The sequence below is a fragment of the Cadophora gregata genome (assembly GCF_030347475.1).
Source record: "Cadophora gregata isolate MNR1 chromosome Unknown scaffold_16, whole genome shotgun sequence".
NCBI lineage: Eukaryota > Fungi > Ascomycota > Leotiomycetes > Helotiales > Ploettnerulaceae > Cadophora > Cadophora gregata.
In genome coordinates this window covers 1,154,452-1,176,437 of record NW_026695939.1, presented here as the reverse complement: position 1 = coordinate 1,176,437, position 21,986 = coordinate 1,154,452, and the positions used below count along the sequence as shown (strand labels likewise).

General features: G+C 48.4%; 8 protein-coding genes across 8 annotated transcripts; 3 read left to right on the top strand and 5 right to left on the bottom strand.

The window, feature by feature from the left end:
- Window positions 1-234: 234 nt before the first annotated feature.
- On the top strand, window positions 235-1,307 carry ONS95_005624 (uncharacterized protein; the record flags this gene model as incomplete). Its single annotated transcript, XM_058499044.1, has 2 exons — window positions 235-1,085; window positions 1,178-1,307. The coding sequence occupies 2 exons, from the start codon at window positions 235-237 to the stop codon at window positions 1,305-1,307; spliced, it is 981 nt and encodes a 326-aa protein (XP_058351311.1).
- Window positions 1,308-1,999: 692 nt separating this feature from the next.
- CCT3 (T-complex protein 1 subunit gamma) lies at window positions 2,000-5,226 on the top strand. Its single transcript, XM_058499043.1, has 4 exons — window positions 2,000-2,572; window positions 2,619-3,209; window positions 3,261-3,898; window positions 3,950-5,226. Exons 1-4 carry the CDS (start codon window positions 2,404-2,406, stop codon window positions 4,043-4,045), a joined length of 1,494 nt encoding a protein of 497 aa, XP_058351309.1. The 5' UTR covers window positions 2,000-2,403; the 3' UTR covers window positions 4,046-5,226.
- On the bottom strand, window positions 4,253-4,861 carry ONS95_005622 (uncharacterized protein; the record flags this gene model as incomplete). Its single annotated transcript, XM_058499042.1, has 1 exon — window positions 4,253-4,861. The coding sequence occupies one exon, from the start codon at window positions 4,859-4,861 to the stop codon at window positions 4,253-4,255; it is 609 nt and encodes a 202-aa protein (XP_058351310.1).
- On the bottom strand, window positions 5,204-11,379 carry ONS95_005621 (uncharacterized protein). The gene has a single exon (XM_058499041.1). It carries the CDS (start codon window positions 11,260-11,262, stop codon window positions 5,461-5,463), a length of 5,802 nt encoding a protein of 1,933 aa, XP_058351308.1. The 5' UTR covers window positions 11,263-11,379; the 3' UTR covers window positions 5,204-5,460.
- A 980-nt stretch (window positions 11,380-12,359) lies between these two features.
- On the bottom strand, window positions 12,360-14,235 carry ONS95_005620 (uncharacterized protein). Its single transcript, XM_058499040.1, has 5 exons — window positions 14,121-14,235; window positions 13,294-14,039; window positions 12,882-13,228; window positions 12,733-12,826; window positions 12,360-12,681 (listed from the first exon to the last, which is right to left on the bottom strand). Exons 2-5 carry the CDS (start codon window positions 13,403-13,405, stop codon window positions 12,575-12,577), a joined length of 660 nt encoding a protein of 219 aa, XP_058351307.1. The 5' UTR covers window positions 13,406-14,039; window positions 14,121-14,235; the 3' UTR covers window positions 12,360-12,574.
- Window positions 14,236-15,146: 911 nt separating this feature from the next.
- ONS95_005619 (uncharacterized protein) lies at window positions 15,147-15,900 on the top strand (the record flags this gene model as incomplete). Its single annotated transcript, XM_058499039.1, has 4 exons — window positions 15,147-15,153; window positions 15,316-15,371; window positions 15,507-15,843; window positions 15,893-15,900. 4 exons carry the CDS (start codon window positions 15,147-15,149, stop codon window positions 15,898-15,900), a joined length of 408 nt encoding a protein of 135 aa, XP_058351306.1.
- A 1,995-nt stretch (window positions 15,901-17,895) lies between these two features.
- On the bottom strand, window positions 17,896-18,960 carry ONS95_005618 (uncharacterized protein; the record flags this gene model as incomplete). The annotated part of the gene is made up of 1 exon (XM_058499038.1): window positions 17,896-18,960. The coding sequence occupies one exon, from the start codon at window positions 18,958-18,960 to the stop codon at window positions 17,896-17,898; it is 1,065 nt and encodes a 354-aa protein (XP_058351305.1).
- Window positions 18,961-20,274: 1,314 nt separating this feature from the next.
- ONS95_005617 (uncharacterized protein) lies at window positions 20,275-21,098 on the bottom strand (the record flags this gene model as incomplete). Its single annotated transcript, XM_058499037.1, has 2 exons — window positions 20,275-20,906; window positions 20,963-21,098. 2 exons carry the CDS (start codon window positions 21,096-21,098, stop codon window positions 20,275-20,277), a joined length of 768 nt encoding a protein of 255 aa, XP_058351304.1.
- Window positions 21,099-21,986: the final 888 nt, after the last annotated feature.

Sequence of the window (21,986 nt, the reverse complement as noted above, 5' to 3'; positions counted from 1 at the left end):
ACGATGTGCGGCTGAGAGAAGAATTCCTGAACCTCCGAACCCATCAACACGCAGTACTCACGGGTTTAATTAATCAAGCGCTGTTGGAAGAACAGTATTACACAACTTTTGAACAATTTATTTCTCGCCGAATCAATGCTTTGATGGCGGCTGCCTCTTTAAATCCGAAGTTCCTACAAAGACATTCAGCTCCATTCAACCAGGAGTCTTCATCTCTAACTGTTGATGTTAGCAATGAGGATGGTATCCAGCACTTCTAAAGTACCTCTACATCGCTGGACTCGCCTCAAAGCATTCTTATCCACCAAAGTCAACACCATCAAATTCACCCCTCACTCATCTACTCCATCTCCATACATTCTCAAACTTCCCCTCGAGATCCGCCGCCTGATTTACACTCACCTATCAGGCTCACACCCTTTCTCCAAACCATGTAGTAATCCACTCACCGTCTTACTACACTTAAACCGACAACTCCGTTACGAAGTCTCGGCGTTCTTCTTCAGCTTCCAATCCCCCGGCTCATCACAACACAATCACCCCCTAATACCAGCATTCGCATTTCTCAACACCACGAGAGCACTCACATTCTTCCACCTCACAAAATCACACCTCCATCTTCTGAAAAGCTTAACAGTAAGTGTGGCTTTCGATAACACGTTTGCGCTGGAAGGTCTCTGGCGGTTTTTGGTGGAGAGGGGTGTTCGGTTGAGGAGGTTGGAGATCAGGTTGGGTAGCGTGGAGAGTTTTGCGAGAGGCCCACCGGAGGAAACGCTGATACCAAGACATGTTGCGTTGGATGTTTTGGCCAAAGCAAGAGAGAAGATGAGGGAGCTAGAGGTGTGGTTTGATCGGGAGGTTGGAGGTAGTGGTGTTGGTGGTTTGGACTTCTATGGAGAAGTTGGTGAAAATGAAAGTGTCAGAGGGGTTAGAGAGGCTAGTAACGTTGGTGCTAGCTTTGATGGAGATTTTGGGGATTTTACATCATTTCTTGATAGAATGACGACTTTGAGGAGTTTGAAAGTGGTGAAGAGGCCATTAGACGGTTCGCCTTGGGCGATGGAGTTTGAGATTGCGGTTATAAGGTTAGTTGAGATGAGTTGTTCATATGGTTCCTTCCCTTGTTGATTTTTGATTGTCACCGAACCTTTTTGGAGACTGATGTGTGTTGCGATAGGGTATGGATGAGGATGTTCGAGGTGGCAGCTGGAGAGGGAAAGTGCGTAAGAAGGAAGAATCTGGAGGGGTACATGGAGAGCTATTGGTGGGGCAATGAGGTATCTGTCGACTTTGAAGAGAGATATTAGTTATGATTGATAATAAATAGCAAATTTTTGGATCAAGTCTGGTTTTCTTGCATATGTTCGATTGTTTGGGGGTTGTTTTGGTCTCGCTTAGCCCTCCTTTTCGAAAATAAATATTCACAAATATGCTATAGCTGCCTTGGCACACTCCTGCAATATGGTCACCGGACGACAGGGACATCTAGCTTTCCGATGGAAACACCCCTTGGTACCGTACTCTGTTGCAGTTGATACCACCGGCCATGTCAATCCGAGAGGGCTAGAAGCTGTTCAACATTCCAACACGTGAGATATTCTGGAAAGTATGCCTTTTAGCAAGACTGATAAGACAGTACAAAATACTTCATCGCAGTGAGTATAGTAAAAATATACAGTTACAGGTACTAATACGTCGAAAGCATAACCAGTATGAGAGACCTGAAGATGAAGCCAGAAATTCAGAACAATGCAGCGCTTGTGCACATCAATAGCGACGCACGCAATCAACTAAGAAATGGTTTGAAAGTATACGTGTGTTTCCGACTCGAATTTTGGCGAGGAAGGAAGGGTGAAGAGGACATTAACTGGGTCTCGTTCTCGGTCACAGACCAAAGACAAGCGCAGTAGAGGCAGCAAGCACATGGAGTCGCCGCACGGACCATGCGATTTCTGTGGCTCAACGCGAGATCCTCAAAATACTTCAACGCGCGCTGGATAATTTTACCGGAGCTCCAAATCCACAGCCAACGTCACTCAAGAACCCCTCCGAATTGCCATACTCTCTCCTGTTTCCGACGTAATATCAGACTCCTCTCTCCAGGTACCTCGAGCAGACTTCCAAGATGCAGGCTCCAGTGGTGGTTATGAGTACGTTCTTTCCACAAGCTTCTAAAGCTACAAGAGGCCCTCAAAATCCGGTATGCTGTACTGACGGATCCTTGCAGATACCCAGAGTGGTGATAGACAAACTGGAAGAAAAGCCCAGCTCTCAAATATCACGGCTGCCAAAACGTAAGGCAGCCCAGTAGCCCCTCCTCAAACTCGACAACCCAAGAAACCCGCAAAACTGACCTAGAACAGCGTCGCAGATATCATCCGATCATGTTTAGGACCAAAGGCAATGTTGAAGATGTTGTTAGATCCTATGGGAGGTATTGTGTTGACAAATGACGGACATGCCATTCTCCGAGAAATCGAGGTCTCACATCCAGCGGCAAAGAGCATGATCGAGCTCAGCAGAACGCAAGACGAGGAGGTTGGAGATGGAACCACTACTGTTATCATTCTTGGTATGGATACGGCCTTCATGCACGAGTTTTGGCTAATATGTCCCAGCTGGTGAGATTCTTGCCCAAGCTCTGCCACAATTAGAGCGCAACATCCACCCTGTTGTGATCATTTCCGCCTTCAAGCACGCTCTGAAAGACGCCCTCGAAATCATCGACGAGATCTCCCTCCCAGTTGATATCAATGACGACAAAGCCATGTACCAGCTGATTTCCTCCTCAATCGGTACCAAGTTCGTATCTAGGTGGTCAGAGTTGATGTGCAACCTCGCGCTCAAGGCTGTTCGCACAGTCACTTTTGAAGTTGGTGGTGGCAAGAAGGAAGTGGATATCAAGCGTTATGCACGAGTTGAGAAGGTTCCGGGTGGAGAGATTGAAGACAGCAGAGTTTTGGATGGTGTCATGCTCAACAAGGATATTACACATCCCAAGATGAGAAGACGGATAGAGAACCCCAGAATTGTGCTTCTGGACTGCACACTGGAATACAAGAAGGGCGAGTCTCAGACCAATATTGAGATTAGCAAGGAGGAGGACTGGAACAAGATCCTGCAGATTGAGGAGGAGCAGGTGAAGCTCATGTGTGATGCTATTCTTGCAGTCAAGCCTGATCTGGTCATCACCGAGAAGGGAGTTTCTGGTGAGTTTACGTCAATGATCACCTACGCAGAGACCATTTGCTAATTTCCAGACCTTGCCCAACACTATCTTTTGAAGGCCAATGTTACTGCTCTGCGCCGAGTTCGTAAGTCAGATACCAACCGAGTTGCCCGAGCCACTGGCGCAACAATCGTCAACCGAGTCGAGGACCTTCAAGAATCCGACGTCGGAACTTCCTGCGGACTCTTTGAGATCGAAAAGATTGGTGACGAGTACTTTACCTTCCTTACCAAGTGCAAAGACCCCAAAGCTTGCACTATCCTCCTCAGAGGTCCCTCAAAAGACATCTTGAACGAGATTGACAGGAATTTGGCCGATGCTATGGCTGTGGCCCGTAACGTCATGTTCCATCCAAGACTGTCGCCTGGAGGTGGTGCAACCGAGATGGCTGTTGCGGTTCGATTAGGACAGTTAGCCAAGAGCATCGAGGGTGTCCAACAATGGCCATATAAGGCTGTTGCGGAAGCTATGGAAGTCATCCCAAGAACACTCATCCAGAACGCCGGTGCAAGCCCGGTCAGAGTCCTCACTGCCCTGAGAGCCAAGCATGCAGAAGGTGGAAGCACGTGGGGTATCGACGGTGATACTGGAAAGCTTGTTGACATGAAGGAGTACGGTGTCTGGGAGCCGGAAGCAGTCAAGTTGCAAAGTATCAAGACTGCGATCGAGGTATGTTACTTCTCTACTCAGGTTATTATAAAATGCTAATCTATTCTATAGTCTGCGTGCTTGCTTTTGAGAGTAGACGATATCTGCAGTGCAAAAGCAGCCAGACAGGCTGGAGGCGGTGGTGCGCTAGGAACTGGGGAAGAATAGATAGCGTTGTCTTGAAAAGTCAGTGTATTAAAAAGCGACGATAATGTGACGGGCATACCATTGTAACATAGCATAGAGCCAATGTATGTCCGGATTTCATGCCTATACCACCAATTTGTTTCTCATATGCTCCTACGAGAAGCAGTAGGTTTACCATCAAAAAGTCGGACCTCGTGAATATCTAAGTTTGGCTGCCGAAGGATGCCTTCAATCGTCATCATGGATAATGACGCCCTTCTCCTCCTCCACAGCCGTGCCACCCATCTCCTCGTCGCCATTACCCTCTCCGCCCAATCTCTCAGCCCCCTCTCGAATAATGACTCTCGGTTTGACTTTCCCTCCTGTACCGGCACCCTGCTCATTTCCCTCACTGCCTTTATTACCACCCTTCTTCCTCTTCAGCCTCTCTCTTTTCTCCCTGTTCTTCCTCGTCTTCTCCCTATCCCTCTCTTCCCTCTCCTTCTTCTCCCTCTCCCACTGAGCACCCTCTTCTTCCTTCCTAACCTCCTCATCCATCCCCCTCAACCGCTCATACTCCCGCCTCCGACTCGCCTTATACACATGGAACTCTCCGGATCCCGCACCAGCGCTGGAGCCTTGTACATTCTGTACTATTTCTGGGGGCCCGCCGTTGGGATTACTGTGGGAAGTGAGAGATGTTGAGCCTGGGATGCGGATCTCCTGGTCGGGTTTCGAGAAGAGTGTGGTTATGGCGGATGCGGTTTGAGAGCGTGGTGAGAGAGCACGTTTCTTGGTGGGGCGCTTGGATCGTGGGTCCGCGGAGGTTGGAATAGATTCCGGGATCGGTTCTGACATCTTGGGTGGTTTTGGTTGGCGCAGTTCTTTTTGGAGCTCAGATATTGAGGAAGGCAGAGATGAGGCTCGCGATGCCAAGCCTTTCTGATCAGATGCACGTGAACTGATGGTTGGCGTCGACGCTAAAACAGGTGCTGTGCGGAGCATATTCCTTCTCCTTGGTCACTCTTATCTTGGTTAGAAAATAATGGTGTACCTTACTGTAGGCGGGTACCTTAACTTGAAATAAATATTTCACGTGTTATGCATCCATACAACAAACTTCTCACCGTTGATTCTGTCACAGAGTCTTTCCACAGTTTGCCCACTGCGGTGGCTTCACCTCACTAGCACTTGAGAAGGCTTCAACAGAGACCATAAATAAGTGTAAACAAAAGTCCTCCTCTAAGTCAATTGCTGTCGCTAAAACGCTGTTCATCAAGTCATCATAATAAAAAGCCAGGACGCCCAGTTCACGAAGTGTTTCCTCCCTCTCCCCCGTTCCTCATCCACAAAAGCCACTTTTTCTCCAAAAAAAGATATCCCACGGCGAAATTAGATACAAGAACTCAAAAGGAACCTCCTCAATCTACTAACAATAATCGAAAACGAGAATCACCTCAAGCAACCTGTCCTACGTCTTCGTAAAGCACAACTCCCGATTCCGTAGGCTCGCCTTCCTCTGAGTATTCGTCTCCATCCATGCTTCCGGTCCATTCTGTTCCTTCGTCAATACTCTCACTCATTCCGGTTCCTGTGGTTGTCGTGATGACGGTAGTGCCTCTGCTGCTTCTGCGCATGGTTCCACTGTCACTGACATCTCCCTCACTCATCTGCTCATCATCCTCCTCACTCTCCTTCAGCATCAAATTCTCCTTATTGAGATCTCCGTATTTCTGGCTGAGTGATCCACCCCAGCTGGACTTCCTTAACGCTCCTGAGCCTCCTGGTGTCTTGACACTGTGGCTGCGCTTGAATCCACCAGTGGGGACGTTGTGCGTGATTTGGTTGAGAGATAAGATACGTCGCGATGCACCGGCTGGATTACTGATTGGGACACTGACCATGGCACGATTACCACTCATGGCCATACTGACAGCGCTTTGGGTGCTTTGCGAAGCCCTCGAGGTAGCGTTGGAAACGATGGAGCCTGTGGTCGAAGTAGCGTGACTTGGAACTCGCTTGCGACTCATCGCATCACGTCCTTTGTTGGACTTGGAAATGAGGAGAGCCCGAGAATGATCAATAACACCCTCTAGGATACGCCGCTCAAGACCCTCAGCTCGAGCCTCCATAGCGTGAAGCTCCTCTCGTCGGATTCTCAAAGCGGTTTCCATACTTGAGACATCGGCGGATAGGCGCATTTTTCGGTGAGCCAAATCATCCTGTTCAGCTTTTAATATTGCGACGGATTCCTTCAACCGCTCTTCTTCTTCGCGGAGACCCACGACCGTTGCTTCAACATGTTCCTTCTGTGCCAGACGCTTCTCCAAAGCGATAGTCGCAGCTTCCACGGCTTTCTCTTTATCCTCGTGATCGTCAGAGATACGCTGAGTCTGAGCTGAGACGAAGGCGGATACCTCGGCGGCTGTATCCATCACTTGTTTGTGGATCCTGTCAAGCGTGTCCAACTGAGCAAAAGATTTCCCAGCGACATGCATATGATCAACCAATTTGTCGAGTTTTTCATGGACAGGCGTATCATCGTACTTCTCCTGGGGTGGTACTTCGGGCAGAAGTGGCGTTTCCGGGGGTGCAGGTCGTTCAGCAATCTTTTCTTGGATAGTGACAGTGGCGGTCTTGGAGTGCTCGTAGTGTTGGCCCACAATGAGGAGAACGTCTTTGATGGAGTCGAGTATCTTGGGATGATACTCGCCTGCTTGGACCTGAATACCATCAATGGCGCTGAGAGTCTTGTAGACCTGCTCTCGGGTGAGTTGGTGTTCAGCCTTCGCATCAGCGTGTGTTTCCTCAACCCGTGTGAAAGTGTCTTCCACCCTGTTGAATACTGTCTTCGATGCCTCGTCCATCTTTTCAACTGATTCAGTTAGGGTTGGGCCAAGAGTGTCGATCAACAACTTGAGCTCCTCGGCCACTACTTTCGTACTCAGCACTGCTGCCTCACTGGTTGCATTCCTATCATCCCCCAGCTTTGCCTGGGCTTCTGCCGCAAGTTGAGCATCGTCGTACTTAGTCATGAGCTCGTTGAACTTCTCATCAAGTTTCAAGTCGAATTTGTCCCATGTTTGTTGAAACTTCTCATCAGACTCGAGTTTTGAGCCGACTACTCCCGCATTGGATTTCTCAAATTCCGACTTCATCGTCTCGAACATTTCTTGAAAGATCTCATTCTGGCCGATAGCTTCTCCCAGACTCTCGAGCAATTTACCAAGAGCCTCAACGTTTGACGCACTTTCATCCAACTTCTCCTTTAGAGCATCCTTGAACTCCTCCAAGAATGTCTTGACTTCAGATACTCTCTCACCAACTCCGACGGTCTCGGCTTGTCTTTCTTCGAACGCTTTGGCATTATTTCCTTCGTGAAGCTCGATGCGGCCCTTGAACTCCTTGACCAACTCTTCAAGATTCTTCAGGTCTGTTTTTGAGGCCAACGCAGCAATATCAGACGCCACGATCTGCTCGATCGCTGTCTTAACGTCGAGGCACACGGCCTCAACAGCTTCCACATCAGTCTTGGTAACCTTTTCGACATCCTCGGATTCCTTCGCTGCCCTATCTTTCATCTCCTCTAGGCCTCCCAGAACGTCGCGAACGAGACCCTCTATAATGTTGATATCGTCTCGCTTTGTGACATCTTCTAAATGTGTGGCTAGTTCATGAACGCCATCCCGAGTCTCAGTGGCCAATAACTCGACAGCATCGATATGGTCCTTCTTAGCAGCCTGTTCAGGATCCATATCATCAATTACCGCCTTGGTGTTCCGCAGGAGGGTTTCAATGGCTTCCACGTCTTCCTTCTTCACACTATCTTTGTCGATGGATCTTTCCCGTGAAGACAGCCCAGCGACTGATTCCTGCACATTCCGTAGCATCTCTTCGACGGTCTGGAGATCCTCCTTGGACAAATTTCCTGATACTGGCTGAGTTGGGGGAGGTGGCATAGATTCGAGCGCTTCGACCTTGATACGGAGCTGGGTGATCAGAACTTCGAGGTTCTCAATGTCGTTCCTCTTCAAGCTCTCCGCAGTTATCACAGCGCCGCTGTTGATCTCCGCAACAGCATGCTCTCCATGCCCACTCTCTCTCAGCCGATCGATATCGGCGCGAACACCTTCAAGTCCGAGTTTCAGGGTATCCAAAATCTCATAGTTGACTGTCATATCTACTGGCTTGTTGAGATCATTTGCAATCTTTTCGACGTCGCCCCTCAGGCCGGCCAAACCATCATGAAGAGCATCCAGAATCTCGCCCGTCCCAGAGAGAATGCTCTCACCGCTATCTTTCGGGCGCTCAATATCAGCGCGCAAGCCATCGAGGCCTGCCTTCAGAGCATCAAGAATCTCATCCTTATCAGCGCCCGTGCTACCACGGACCAAAGACGTAGACATCGTCTCGCGCAGATTCTCCAACTCACTTTGGACCACACGGAGAGAATCCCCCGGCCCTTGTGAGGAAAGAGCTTCCACTTCCATTCGAAGAGAGTCGAAGCTAGTTCGCATTCTGTCCAATAGCTCATCCTTCTCATTGATGTCTGCCGCTCGATCGACATAGGTCTCGATGTCGCTTCGGAGCTTTTCAAAGCCATCCTTTGTGGCATCCAGGAGTTGTTCTGTGTCTCTTCCATGAGCTGCAACATTCTGCTTTGCTTCATCTGAGACAGCTTTGAATTCCGTTCTCATAGATTCCAAGATCTCATTTAGCTGATCCACGATTTGGTCCGCCAGCTCCACCTGAGGAGTCTCTCCCAAGCCTGCTTTGACTGCATCGAACACGTCGTCCCTTGTCAGTCCTGGACCAAAGTCTCGAGTCAGAGCAGATGAACTTCCGCCAAGATCGAAATTATGAAGACATTCCTTCAGGGCGTTCTGGAGATCATCCTTCGTCAAGCTCTCTCCGTTTTCTCTGCTGATTTTTTCTCCATTCATGGGGAAGTCGAAGGTGTGGAGACCTTCCCTCACAGCATCTAGCATGTCCTCGCGAGTCAACCCTTCGTCATGCCCTCGGTTCGTGTCAAAAGTCTGGACCGGGAAGTTGAATGCATTGAGGACTTCTCGCACTGCGTCGAGAATATCATCTCGGGTTAGTCCGTCATTAACATCTCTATTCAAAGTCATGGCGTTGGTTGGAAATTCGAATGAGTGTAGACCTTGTTTGACAGCTTCCAGCATATCATCTCTTGTAATGCCAGTCTCAATAGGTTCTGGAGCAGGCGCTGAGGGAAATTCAAATTCCTCCAGGCACTCCCTAACAGCATCTAAAATTTCTTCCCGTGAAAGGCTAGCCTCAGTATCGACTCGAGGGGGAGAAAAGTGTTTCATTCCTTCAACAACTGCAGTGAAGACCTCTTCGCGAGTTGCTCCTTCGAAATCGCGTGCGTTGTCCTTTGGAGCATATTCCTGGATACCCTCCTTGAGAACAGTCAAGAGCTCCTCGCGTTCCAAACCAAACTGTTGGAGCTCGATCTCAGGCTTGTAGTTTTCCCATGCTTCCTTGACAGCTTCAATAATGTCTGGCTTTTGAAGCTCCGGGTGGCGTTGATGCTGCGACTTCTCGTTGACTGCACTGCGGACAGCGTTGTATATTTCTTGATAGTCGACAGGATTTCGTGAGGCCACAGAAGATGCAGACTGGCGACGATGTTCTCGGAGTATCTCATCCATGTGAACTTTCAGCTCTTCCAATCCATCTTGAACGACACGAGCGATCTGCTCGCGCTCTGATGCTGCGTCTGTGGTGGAGGCATTCTTGCTGCTTTCCTGGTCTAGCTTTCGCCCAATTTCGCGACCCATGCCGAGCACTTCCCCTCGAAGCTCGCGCACAAGCGCTTTCACTTCAGCGGTGAGTCCCCCTCCCTGAGCAACACTGTCCTTGATTGTTCGGATAATCTTCATGATATCGTCATTGAGGATCTCCGAGGCACGAGCTGATGTTGGCGCACCTATATTCTCTTTATTCCCTGTCGAGCCCATGAGTGCGCCAACTCGCTGTGTCACTGGGCCAGACTTAGAATTCTCAAAGTCCAACTCAAGTCTAGGGGACTCATCAAAGCTGAAACCGCGAGCTTTGTTAACTCCAGAGCCACCACCATACGGTGCAACAAGTTGATGAGATGAGTTTCTGCTGATGAGGTCCAACACTGTATCTAGCTTTTGGGCCGAAGCACTTCCGTCACGGGCCAGAATGTCGGCGACCTCTGTCAAGCGAGAAACCAAAAGCTCCTGTCCTTCTTTGGTACCCATCTCACGAAGTATCTTTTCCAGCAGTGCAATACTTGCCACTCCATCGTGGTTATAAGTAGATGCGCTGGTGGTTGACTCCCTGTCTAAAGATGCGGCAAAGCTAGTTGGACTTGGTATACGAGGTAGGGAGAACGGCTTTACTGCCCTCGAGCCGGGCGAGTTATGAGCTTTGTTGTCGAGGTAAAGAGCAGTAGGCGGATATATGGTACTGGAAGCCCGAGAACTAGACTCTGACAAGTTGATGACGAGCTCGCGGAGGCTCTTCCGGATATCCTCGTCACGAGCGTTTGTTGCCTCCTTCAGACTCACGAGATCGGTAGCGTTATCCTTACTTCTTCTGCTAAGCTGGGCCATTTCTCTTTGCAGACTTGTACAAATGCTGGTGAGGCTCAGGATCTGGTTCGAGATTGCGTCGAAGGTTTGTGGCGTGCGAACCAGCGCGGTTGAGCCATTCGTAATATTTGATAGAGGGGTCCCTACCTCTCTGGTTGCCATATTTTGTAGAGCAAGCATGGTAGCCGATTGTGGGGGAGTGTTTTCCCCGAGAATACTTTGTGGTGGTCTTCTTAAAGACGGTCGAACCGTGAGTTCTCTATTCGGGGTTTCTCGCCCGGGAGTTGGTGTGGCTGATCTACTTGATTCTTTCTCGGGTGATTTGTCTGGGGACTTTTCCGGAGATCTTGGCTCCAGAACAAAATCCTTATTTGTGTGTGGAGTTGCTGGACGTCCAGCACTCTTCTCTGGTGATCGCGGTGTATTAAATGTTGAACCGCCCTCCAATAAACTGCTTAGATCCCTCACGTTGCCTGTTTGCAACGACTGCATGCGCTTGTGAGCGGCTCCCTTGATTAGAGACCGCTCAGGAGATGTGTCTATTCTTTTTACTGGAGAGTTCGTCACATAGCCGCTTTCCCTGGCCTTCTCAGTAAGGGCAAGGTGTGCAGATTGGATTGCGGTCGAAGTGTTTGGTCGCGAAGTAGCAGCAGGTGAGGAGGGGTTCATAGGTAGTGGAGGAGGTGCGCGTTCTGGATCGGAGCTGTCCCACCTGGAAAGAACAAAGTCAGCATCCTGGTAAACGCTTTTAGGAGAATATTTTACATAGGAACTACAGCTCTTCCGCAATCTGATGAAGCAGAATGCTGATGTCTCAGATGCCTATCGCTATCCCGCGAGGTTGATCTTTCTATGGAAGGCATGGCTGCAGCTCGAGGTGTGGAATGCAGCGTGGAATGCGGACGTGTAATAACGTCGAGGTACCTCAGACCTCACAAGATATTTAGGAAATGCAGAGTAAAAAGGCTTGAAGTGACAAAGAACTTATGCTGGAGGTGGAACATGTATGGACTGCGAAGTGCAAGGGTTGATGTCGTTCTCGGAACTGATGTTGTATGGAGCCAGCGTTGGTCTGTTTACATTTTTGTTTACTTCGCGGCGACTCGACGACGTGACCCGCTTTCGTGCTTACGTACCCTAGCTAACCTTAAATAGTCGCACCTTGCCGGAATCTCCTCCGCCTGCAACTGCGGCTCCCTTGCTCGGACATCTCCACGAGAAAAAATCCCGGAAATATCTCTCTTAGTACAGTGAACGTCGCCCTCCTTTTCAATGGGCAACACAGCTACATGCTCGGTGATCCTCCCCGCTAGCGCGCTCGGAGACTACAAGCCTTTCTCAGGGGAGTTAGTCACGTGATATACTTGAAGGCTATATGCAGTACTTTAAGGGCATTCGTGATCTTGGCAATCCTTCTAATTCTCTGATCGTTTTATCTCAAAAAATATCAGGCCAGATCCGGGACCTCTCGAAACAGGGCTTTACAGACTTGTCGTTGGTTTCTTGGACGTTGCTATTAGGAGGTCTCGTTCTTTGTCTGGCAATGGTCTCGTCAATAGTCTCGTTTTGAATCAAACCATCCAAAACATCTAAAAACAGGAGGATCCTGGTGACACAAGACTAGTGGAATACCAGTAGTTCATCTGACATCATAAACTTGCTTGCGGGGTAATTTGGACCCAAAACTAAAAATACTTTCCTCAATTCGCTTGTCTAATTGAACGTCACGAAAGAAGCGAGTGGCTCTTATGGAAGATTTGACTTTTGTATTATTCAGGGTACACACACAGCACTGGGGACAATCTAAAGTTGAAATACGCAATACTATTGATATCAAGGCTTGAAACGTAAGGACCGGCTGAATGAACGATGCTCCCTTCCTTGCCAAAATCGCTAAAAGAATGATGCAAATCCTAATCAAAACATTATCCAAGCCTCGACTCAGCCAGCGACAAGGCTTCTGACAGACAGAGGAACCACCCTATGCGCGGAAAAGCTGTGTCCTCTCGGAACGCGCCTTCTTCGCGGCAGCAGTGGCGTTGGCACCAGCCATCTGGACTGGAACACAACCTCCGAAAGGACCGGCTCCTATTATGGGGTCAGATTTACATATTTATGGGCATTGCCGGGCGTACTCACTGGCTGCGTTTTGGCATTTGACCATACAGACACCTTCCATGCCAGCGACAGACCCGGTACAGGTCTGATCAGCGGCAACCTTGGCAGTCAGTGGCTAGATATCCAGTTAGACAAGACCCTTTGTTTGTTACTGTAAGTGTGATACTCACGAAATCAGTGGCCCTTGCTCTGCTTCTTGAGTTTTCGCCAGGAACGTTGGTGGCAACTTGCATATTGGTCCACTGAGTTCCAGTGCCAGTGCTGTCAATCATGCAGTCATATGGTCCAGCACCATCACCGTTGACTTGATGAAGAGTCATCATGACCGCCCCGCCTGGAGAGATCTGTGGCATGTTTCCACCATTGGCAGCAAGCTGAGCTGGGACTTGTGTGGCTGGATCATTGGTTCCGCCTCCCAGAGTCTCTCCACATTGATCGGCCGCAGCATTCTTGAAGCGGGTGGAGTCCTGCTGGAAAGGGTTGCGGTTGGAACCATCACGAGGAGTGGAGGGGTCAACTACGGTGAACTATTAGCAATCTCTTGGAATACAGACTACTGACTGATAGAAAAGGTTAACTTACTACCAAGGGCCATGCCTTCTCCACCCTGATCTCCTACTGCCTTAATAATTGCTCCGTGGCCAGCAACGAGCTCAGCGGCGGCCATGGCCATGATGATAGATTTGAAAAGCATCTTGAACTGTGGAAAGACTAGTGGCCAGCAAAAGTCTTCAGTATTATAAAGAATGAAATAAGATCAGAAAGATTGAATGATAGCTGAGTGAAGAAGTGAAATGCGATGATGGGAATAACAGATATTGTCGGTAGGCTGCAATCTACTTATACATATTTTCTCCCATGTCAACATCTTTTTGGGATGGCTTGAGCACGGTGAATGCCCAGCCTTCGGAAAAGAAACATGGAAACCACAGATGGGAACTTGGAGCGGCACTAACTACCAGAATTGCTCCTTCGAGCGGTCTTGGCTACATAGAAGTGATCCCTTTTGCGATCTTGATGGCTAAGTGAAGCAAACAGCAGGGCCCGTGACAAAGCGGCGGACAGGGATGGAGACATGCCAAGAGAGGCTACGAAAGGCCTCTGACTGTTGGCACTTGCCTCCTGAAGGCCTTTCTCTCGTGATGGCTGGTGCCGAAAGTCAAGTTGACATGAAGGAGAGCTGCTGGGCTGTGCACGCAACTGGCATGGATCCAATGAGGGATCTGATGCGAGAACAAGCTCTGGATCAACGCAAGGAACCGATGCGAGTATGAAAATCAAAACAATAGCAAGCATTTGAGACCGATAGAGTACGAGATTCGCGGTTCCTAGCCGGGTGTGAGGAAACAGATCTATACTCCTTTCACAGCTAGCCATGCGAGCAATTCCCCGGATTATCAGTTACTGACCAATACAATTCAATGGATCGTGCGAAACATCCACTTGTGATCAAGGATAAAACCTGGAAAGGGTCACATCAAGCATGGCTCGAGCTGAGCGGTTCGAAACGTTGCTGGGCACGATTGTTTTTCTTAAGCAAACAGAGTTTGAGGCTTTGCCGAAAGCGGCTCATAAACGTTTCGAATTGTCACGTGATCTCACCATTATTCGGATTGTGTAAAACTCTCCTCGAAACAAGCTTATATTTGACACATCTTTATGCTATGGTTGACCGATGCTTAGACGATTAGCATAGGTTTTATGATGAACGGTGAACCTATGTAGCAGTTGATTTTGTACATGACTCGGCGAAGCCTGGTCTTGGAACCGGGACTTGTTGAGCTGGACGACAGCCTTGTTGGCAGGGATCAATGAGCCGGCTGAACCATTTGCTGCCTCTCATTTCGTCAATGCGGACCATGATGAGGCAAGTCGGCTCCCTTGTTGACGTCGGGCCAGTGCCGTGAGATGCTGCGCTGTCAAATGGGAGAAAGCTCAAGCTTGGACTTCATCGTGATGCATAGACCTCGGCGATTGTGCCATTTTAATGATGTCGATTACCGCTATCCTCCAAGGGTCGATAGTCTTTCATCAGTCTTCGGTATAGCGAAGTCAAGATTGACTTCATCCATGCCCTACCGGAACTTCCATTCAACAGTAAGCAGAGAGCGAGGGAACAGGAGTAATTCCTTGTCATTATCCACATTCTATCAATTTCCTTTCCCGGACCGCATGGTATTCAGCTTGAAGATGGTCCGCTGAGAGACACTGATATGGTTTCGAAATTCTGTTGTCCAAATCGCCGACAATGTTGATGTAGTTTCTCGTTTGGTGGTCGGCTGCGGTTTTGGGAAGTGGCGCGCGCACAGCCACAAATCTTCAGCCACATGCAACTAGCTTAGCGAGTGCCGCACCACACTCAAGAGGCTTTTAGAATTTCTATCAAATCTGAACAGCGACAACACGACAAACCATCGACACCAACGACAGTCGAGATGAAGTGTGAGTCGCGTTCTGTCCTCTATCCTTACGGATCCGAACCTGAATTGATGCCGGCGGTGTCTTGCAATTACGCCGCTCTCCAGCGTCAATCCAGATACACTTTCTACGAAATTCTTCACCAAAATTCTCACAGGATCAAATGCTAATTTGCTCGCCGCATAGTCCTCAAGGTTGGCCGTGTTGCCATCATCACCCGCGGCAGATATGCTGGCAAGAAGGTCCGTAAATTTCACCTTTCAGAATCGAGAGCGCACTGGGGGACATTAAGGGATAGTTGATATGAAGTCCTGGGATTGAACATCGAGGGAATAATTTCGATATGACGAGGCAATACTGATAGAGAACCTCTGCAGGTTGTTTTGATCCAACCACAAGATTCTGGAACCAAGTCTCACCCATACCCTCACGCCCTGGTCGCCGGTATTGAGCGCTACCCACAGCAAATCACCCGCCGCATGTCCAAGACCCGTCAAACCAAGCGATCCAAGGTCAAGCCATTCATCAAGGTCATCAACTACAACCACTTGATGCCAACAAGATACACACTCGAATTGGAGGGATTGAAGGGTGTTGTTACTGCGGATACTTTCAAGGAGGTTTCTCAGCGGGAGGACGCGAAGAAGACTGTGAAGAAGGCTTTGGAGGAGAGATACACTTCTGGAAAGAACAGATGGTTCTTCACTCCTCTTAGTACGAACTTCCACTGATATGTGACCCAAGCTTTACTAATCTCTCGCAGGATTTTGAACAATTCTTCTGTCATGGGGCTGGGACGGTGTTAAATGGCATTGAGACAATTAGTCGCATAACGAGCTAAGCAAATGCAGATATTCACACCTTGCAATGGCCTTTCGAACTACGATTCTCTGAATATGGATCTTGTGAAGATGTGAGATACCTGTGGTATCGTGTGTTCGTGTCCAAGGATAGTAGGAGGGACGTACGGGTGCAATGAAGCAAAAATCAGAACTAAGCACTCACCATGTAGCACAGTAATGCCAGATGTCTTTTGGCGCCTTTTCGCGCATTCGTGTCTACAGATTGCTCAAAATGCCAGTCTGGACGAGGAAGTTATCGTGGAGTTTTCGCTCTTTGACCGGACTACAACAAGACAAACTGGAAATTGGCAATATCGATTGAGTATCGATCGATGTGGTGTATGGTCATCACCATTCGCTCACAGGATGTCGCTTACGGGGCAGTTGGAAAGTTGTACTGGATTGGATTTCATAAGGATCCTGCCATGAAGGATCTGTTTTTTGCCGCTGGGCCAATATCTGATCTAGTCGAGGTTTCGACGATCCAGATTCAACATACTTCTGTCAAATGGCCTTGTCAGCTTCTAACGTCATATCAGCAGGAATTGATCTATATCTGACCAGGGTGACGACAAGTTCGGCAACGTGAGGGTCCCTTCGACAATAGGGCACGAACACACTTACTTATATGAAGATTTTTATTCTCTTAAGGTGGTGTTAAACTCAGTGTAACTCTTTTCTTGGCTGTATGATGCCGCTCTTTATGTATGAACGATTAGGAGGTCCCGCACACATAACCGAGCATATAGCAGCAACCGTAGTCCCATCAAAGGATCAGCCGTTCTCTAAATGCAGCTACAGCAAGACGGTGAGGCTCCGGCTAATCTGTCAAAGAATCAGCGATGGCTCATAGCCGAAAAAGCTCAAACCGTCCAGCTTCAAATCGGCCTTTTATCATTGACTACCCGCTGCCTTCCAAATAGATGATTTTCTCCATGTTCCGGCTATCAGCTTGAACTTAATTCGTGTGCTGCACCGGGTAGAGGAAATTTACCCGCCGTACCCTTGTCTTATGTGAGTTGAATGCTGGCATTTACTCTCCGCCATTATGCTTACGGTACTGGATTCACCCTGGGGACTGAGCGGGGTTCCCGTATGGGATATGAGTGCGTGGATGAAGGGGGAAGGTGAGAAAGGAAGATAGGACGTAGTGTAAGGTTGCAGGGTAGCTCTGCTGCTTTGTGTATGGTAGCGTGTAGCAATTGCATACGGTACTTGAGATGAAAGCTTGAGAGGGGAACAGGCCATAGGAAAGCTTTGGCTTGAAAATTTGTGTTTTGAGAGTTTGATCGTTCAATGGGAAGGGCTCAGGTATGACTTGTCTGGAATGCCAAGCTAGAGCAAAAGATTAGTACGTATCACTCACGTATCGCTTCACAAAATGGAAAGTCAAGAGCACAAAAACAATGCTTTTGAGATAAGCAAGTTCGTCGTCTTAGCCGGCTAATGCTGCCCTTTAGGCACCCTGCATGGCGTTGCAGCATTGCGAAATGCAACGCTATTTCAATTTTGAATACGCAAGGCTTGAGTAGTAAGTGAACGTTCTCGCGTAGAATATAGAATTCCTGATAGAAGCAAGCAAAAGCAGCAACCTGTGTGCGAATATGATGAACCAGAAAGCACTTCGAATCTCCTCAGATAAATGGTACGGTCACGAAGACCAGTTAGTGAAGCAAGAAATAACCCAGTTCTTGTAAATGTCCACCACATATGACCGGAAATCTCACTGTAGATGATCCAGTCCACACTTTTCAGCCTGAGCAGCATCGGAGCTAGGTGAGCAATGGTTAGAGATGGGTAGGAAATACAGAAGTGGTTCTCACCAAAATCGCCACCCACGCGCCACTGAGACTTGAAAATGACATTTGAGCTTCAAGCGTAGAGAGTCACCAATCAGTATCATACCAGATGGCAGCCTGAGAAATCATGCTCCAGCTCGGCTGTGACTCTTGTCAGCTTCGTCCTCGGTCTCAAACTCTTCAATCACAACTTTCTTCTTCAACCTAGGAGTCTTTGATCTCTGGAGCTTGGCAATGCTCTTCAGAAACACCTTCGGAGGCTTCCAATCTCTGTTGAGTTCCTTCCAAGCCATCCACTTTTGATACTCCTTCACGGTCTTTTTGCCCTCCCAGAACCCCCTGAAGATGTCGATGACGTGTTCTCTAACTTCTCTACTTCCATGTTGCCCACCACCCCTAGCATCATCGCCCAATGGTGTCAACTTCCACAAGGAGTAGCTTTCTGGCTTAGGATCTACCCTATACTTGCTATTGTCCATTACAATATTGATTGTTTCTAGCCGAGTATGTTCCATGCACAGTGAATAGAACAGATCAGTGCGACCCGAAGTCCGGAAGCGCTGGGTATCGATTCCTACCAGGGCAATGTGCTTGATTGGAGCCGTAAGGGGTAGACCACCAATTGAAGGTTTTGAGATTCGCCGAAAGTAGCTGAGAAATTCATTGGTCGAGGGGAAATTGACGAAGTAGAAGACGTCCATATTGACGTTGACCCAGATTTGCGCTTCGAGCCACTTTGGAAGTTTTGGGGGGTCGCATCCAGGAGGAAGTCTCTCACCGTCTTTCTCCAAAGGTTTGACGGGCAGCATAGACTTGATCAAGGTGTAATGCTTCTTGGTCTCTTGACGGGACTCGGAGCAAACTCGGAGGCCAACTGGGACAACACCAGCATCGAGAGCATATCTGGACAATCTCATATCCGCATGGACCAATTCACTCTCAATATTCTGGTATTCTGCGCGGATGACTCGTGTTCGCATCGTACAGCGCCATATTTTGAGGCGTATTTCGGGAGGGAACTTTTGGAATTGATGAAACTTAATGAACCTGGCTGGATTAGGGACACCCTTGGACTTTGACCGTTCCGAGACGCCAGCGAGGATTGTGGCCGATGCTTGGTTACTGGGACGTGAAGGCCTGATGATATGCTCACCCTTTCCATTGACTAGCTGAGTGCTGAGAATCAACATCTTAGAAGATGATAATCAAATATTTGGCTTGCTGCTGGAAGTTGATGTTCTGAGTCCTGGTTATGTTGCAATCTAATTGATAAGATCGACTTTGTGTGAAGTGTGATGGAGATATTGACTACGACGTGTATGGCTGTTGGAGTCCACTCGATGTCGGTCATATCGTAGGGAACCTGAGCTGAGGTCAGTTGAATTTGTAGTGAAGAGTCTGAACAGCCAAGTCTGAAATCTTCAAATTGGACAGCTTGACAGCTCTTGATGAATACCGGTGGGTAGTCACAGTGAGGAGTGCGCAGGTCTGGATGGCGGACTTGAGCACAATGTGCACCAAAGTTGATATTAGCTCGACCTCTATCTCTGATGATGCGATCACTGAACTCGAGTTTGTTCAATCGCAGAAGATGGTCTGGCAAGCTCGGTATCCTGGCCCACTACCCAGACACGTCGTTGTGTATGCAGAAATGTTTAGACTTGAGACGCTGTTGTTGAGAAGCTTGATTAGGTTCAGATATTTCAATGTGGGGAAGAGCGGCCTGCTTGAGCCAAGCGAGGGAATGTAAATAACGAGCCGGAAGATTTTGGACTTGAACCACGAGGACAGAAAGGAATCGGCTGACGGTGTCTGACAATGGTATGATTTGCTAAGTTGTAAAAAAAGTTGGAGATGTTGAAAAAGGAAAGTTCCCTATTCAGTGATCAAGGATAAAAAGGCAGGTATAATTAAGGCAAATGAGGAAAGCACCTTGAAGAGTCAAGAGCCCAGTGGAGATTCTTCCAGATTGTGAATTCAAATCCAACAATCAATCGCCACATATTTGAATATACTTGATAACGACAGCACTGAGGTGAGCAGATGACTCAAGAATACAAGTCCGCATACATATTCAATCAATACAAGAGAGGGAGAACCCCTTGCCCGAGTTCAGATGCATCCATCAGGGAAACATGACTGGAAACTGCTTACGGGGCCAAGAAGGATCTTGAAGACCAAATGAATACCTAATTCATGGCGCTTGGAAAAGAAAGGCATTATGAACAAGAGGAGAACAGTATCGAACAGAAAGGAAAAGGGTAAAGTCGATATTTATATCATATTCAAAGTCCAAATGCACCGCTGATTCATTACCAAGTTGCTCATAACGCCTGTTCGATGCGTGTTCCCAATATAATTGGCAATAAATGTAGTTTCCAAAAGCTGCAAACTCAGCTCTAACTTCCAATTCCCCACATAACCATCTCACACCCACGTCTTCTTGTCTTTCACAAGTAATTCTCGACAACTGTCTCTCGCATCTACATCCTCTTACCACAGATTTACTGGCCAAAAGCACCACTGGGTTTAATCGTTCCCGACAGTCCAAGCTTCTGCTTCTTGATCCTGGGCAATACACCAATCAACACCAAAGCAGCCGAGATCAGGATCGCCCATAATTTTATGTCAAGGACATTCTTATTGTAGTCAGTCTGGGTAGCGGCAGCCACCGTGGCCAACAATAGGGTAAGGACCAAATAACCACTCAGTCGGTGCCACTTATACAATGACTTCGCCTTATCGACACTCCCATACAAGCTTGGCACATAATAGGCAGTGAATCCGACCAGAGCTTGAATACCAAGCAGGATATAAGTAATAAGTCCTAGAATGGCGTGAGGAGATTCGAAATGCGTGCCGTTGTGCGAAATCTTGTTGTACTCGATGACAATAAGTCCAGCGACTAGAGCATCAAGCGCGAGGTTGTTAAGGATGAAATGCGAGACTGTGCCTTTGCGTTTCTGCTCGGGGGTGTGGGTTGGTTGGAGGAGGAGGATGGATTGAGTGAGGATGAGGAGACCGCCGGAGTTGAGGAGAGGGTGGGCGGAGAAGAGGATGAGCGGTTTGAGGAAGACGCTGGCCCAGACGGAAGCTGTGAGGAGGACGATGCCAGCTTGCGCGATGACTGCTGTGCCTAAAGAGAATTTAGCAAGGTTTTGCTTGGAGGGGGACAACTGGGAGAGGATATACCGATGATCAAATTGTAGTAGATGGGCTTTCCTTCTGGCTGTGCGACATCTCCAGCTCTTCCTAGAAGAGGCTCGTCTTCTCCCGTCCCCTCGTGTGGGATCAAAGTGGTCTCAGGGATTCCTGTAGCTGAAGCCATCGTGATAGAGTCTGGAATTTGTGGAGTGCGGAAGAATTCAGTCGCGGAATGGCAGCTGGGCTCTGCTTTCTCTGTATCTTCTCCAGCTTCTCGGGGAGTTACTGTCTATAAAGTTCGGCGGTTCTATCAGTCAATGTTGGACTGGTCGGTGAGGTGGTGCAAAGAGCAAGCCGAAATTGCAAAGCGCCTGCTGGTCAAAGGAACATCTCACTGCAGTGACTGCACCTGCACCCTGCAGTTCAAGTTCAAGTTCAAGGTTCCCCTCAATGACGCTACGACCCTAGCTTTGGCCAATCACACCGCATCGATGGTAAGCTGGAGCTGAAGAACTCCTCCTGGGATCGAGTGATACGAGACACATATTGATTGCGCCATCAATACGGTAAATAAGGTAGGTAGATGAACAAATGCCGTAAGCTACCTTAATTAGCAAAAATTACAACGGATGTTGTCATCGTCCGTGGAGCGTTCTAATTGACAGAGATTTCCGAGCTTTTACATATTTGTACATCGACTTACCTGACCAGTAACAAAATTGTCTTAGAAATACCTACCTTACCTAATAGTAATTTTGGTCTTGTCCGCCTCCCGTGGGCGCCCGCGGCGTGGATGGCTGTTCCAAGTGATTTACCTTGGGTACGGGTACGGGTTTCTGGGTAGGCTCGTAGGCACGTAGGGTAGGTACAGTACCTAGGTAAACGGGTAGACCAGAGGAGCACTGAGCACGGCTTGTTCTGGCGCAACTCAGTTCGCTTCGCTGCCAATGGTGGGGTTTGTCGATATCGGACCTGCCCAAGCAACTTTCACCCCTCTGTTACTCGATGGAAACTAAAAACTTTCCTTCAAAACGCTGACCTTTCTCTTTCGAGACCTCACCAACTTCACTAC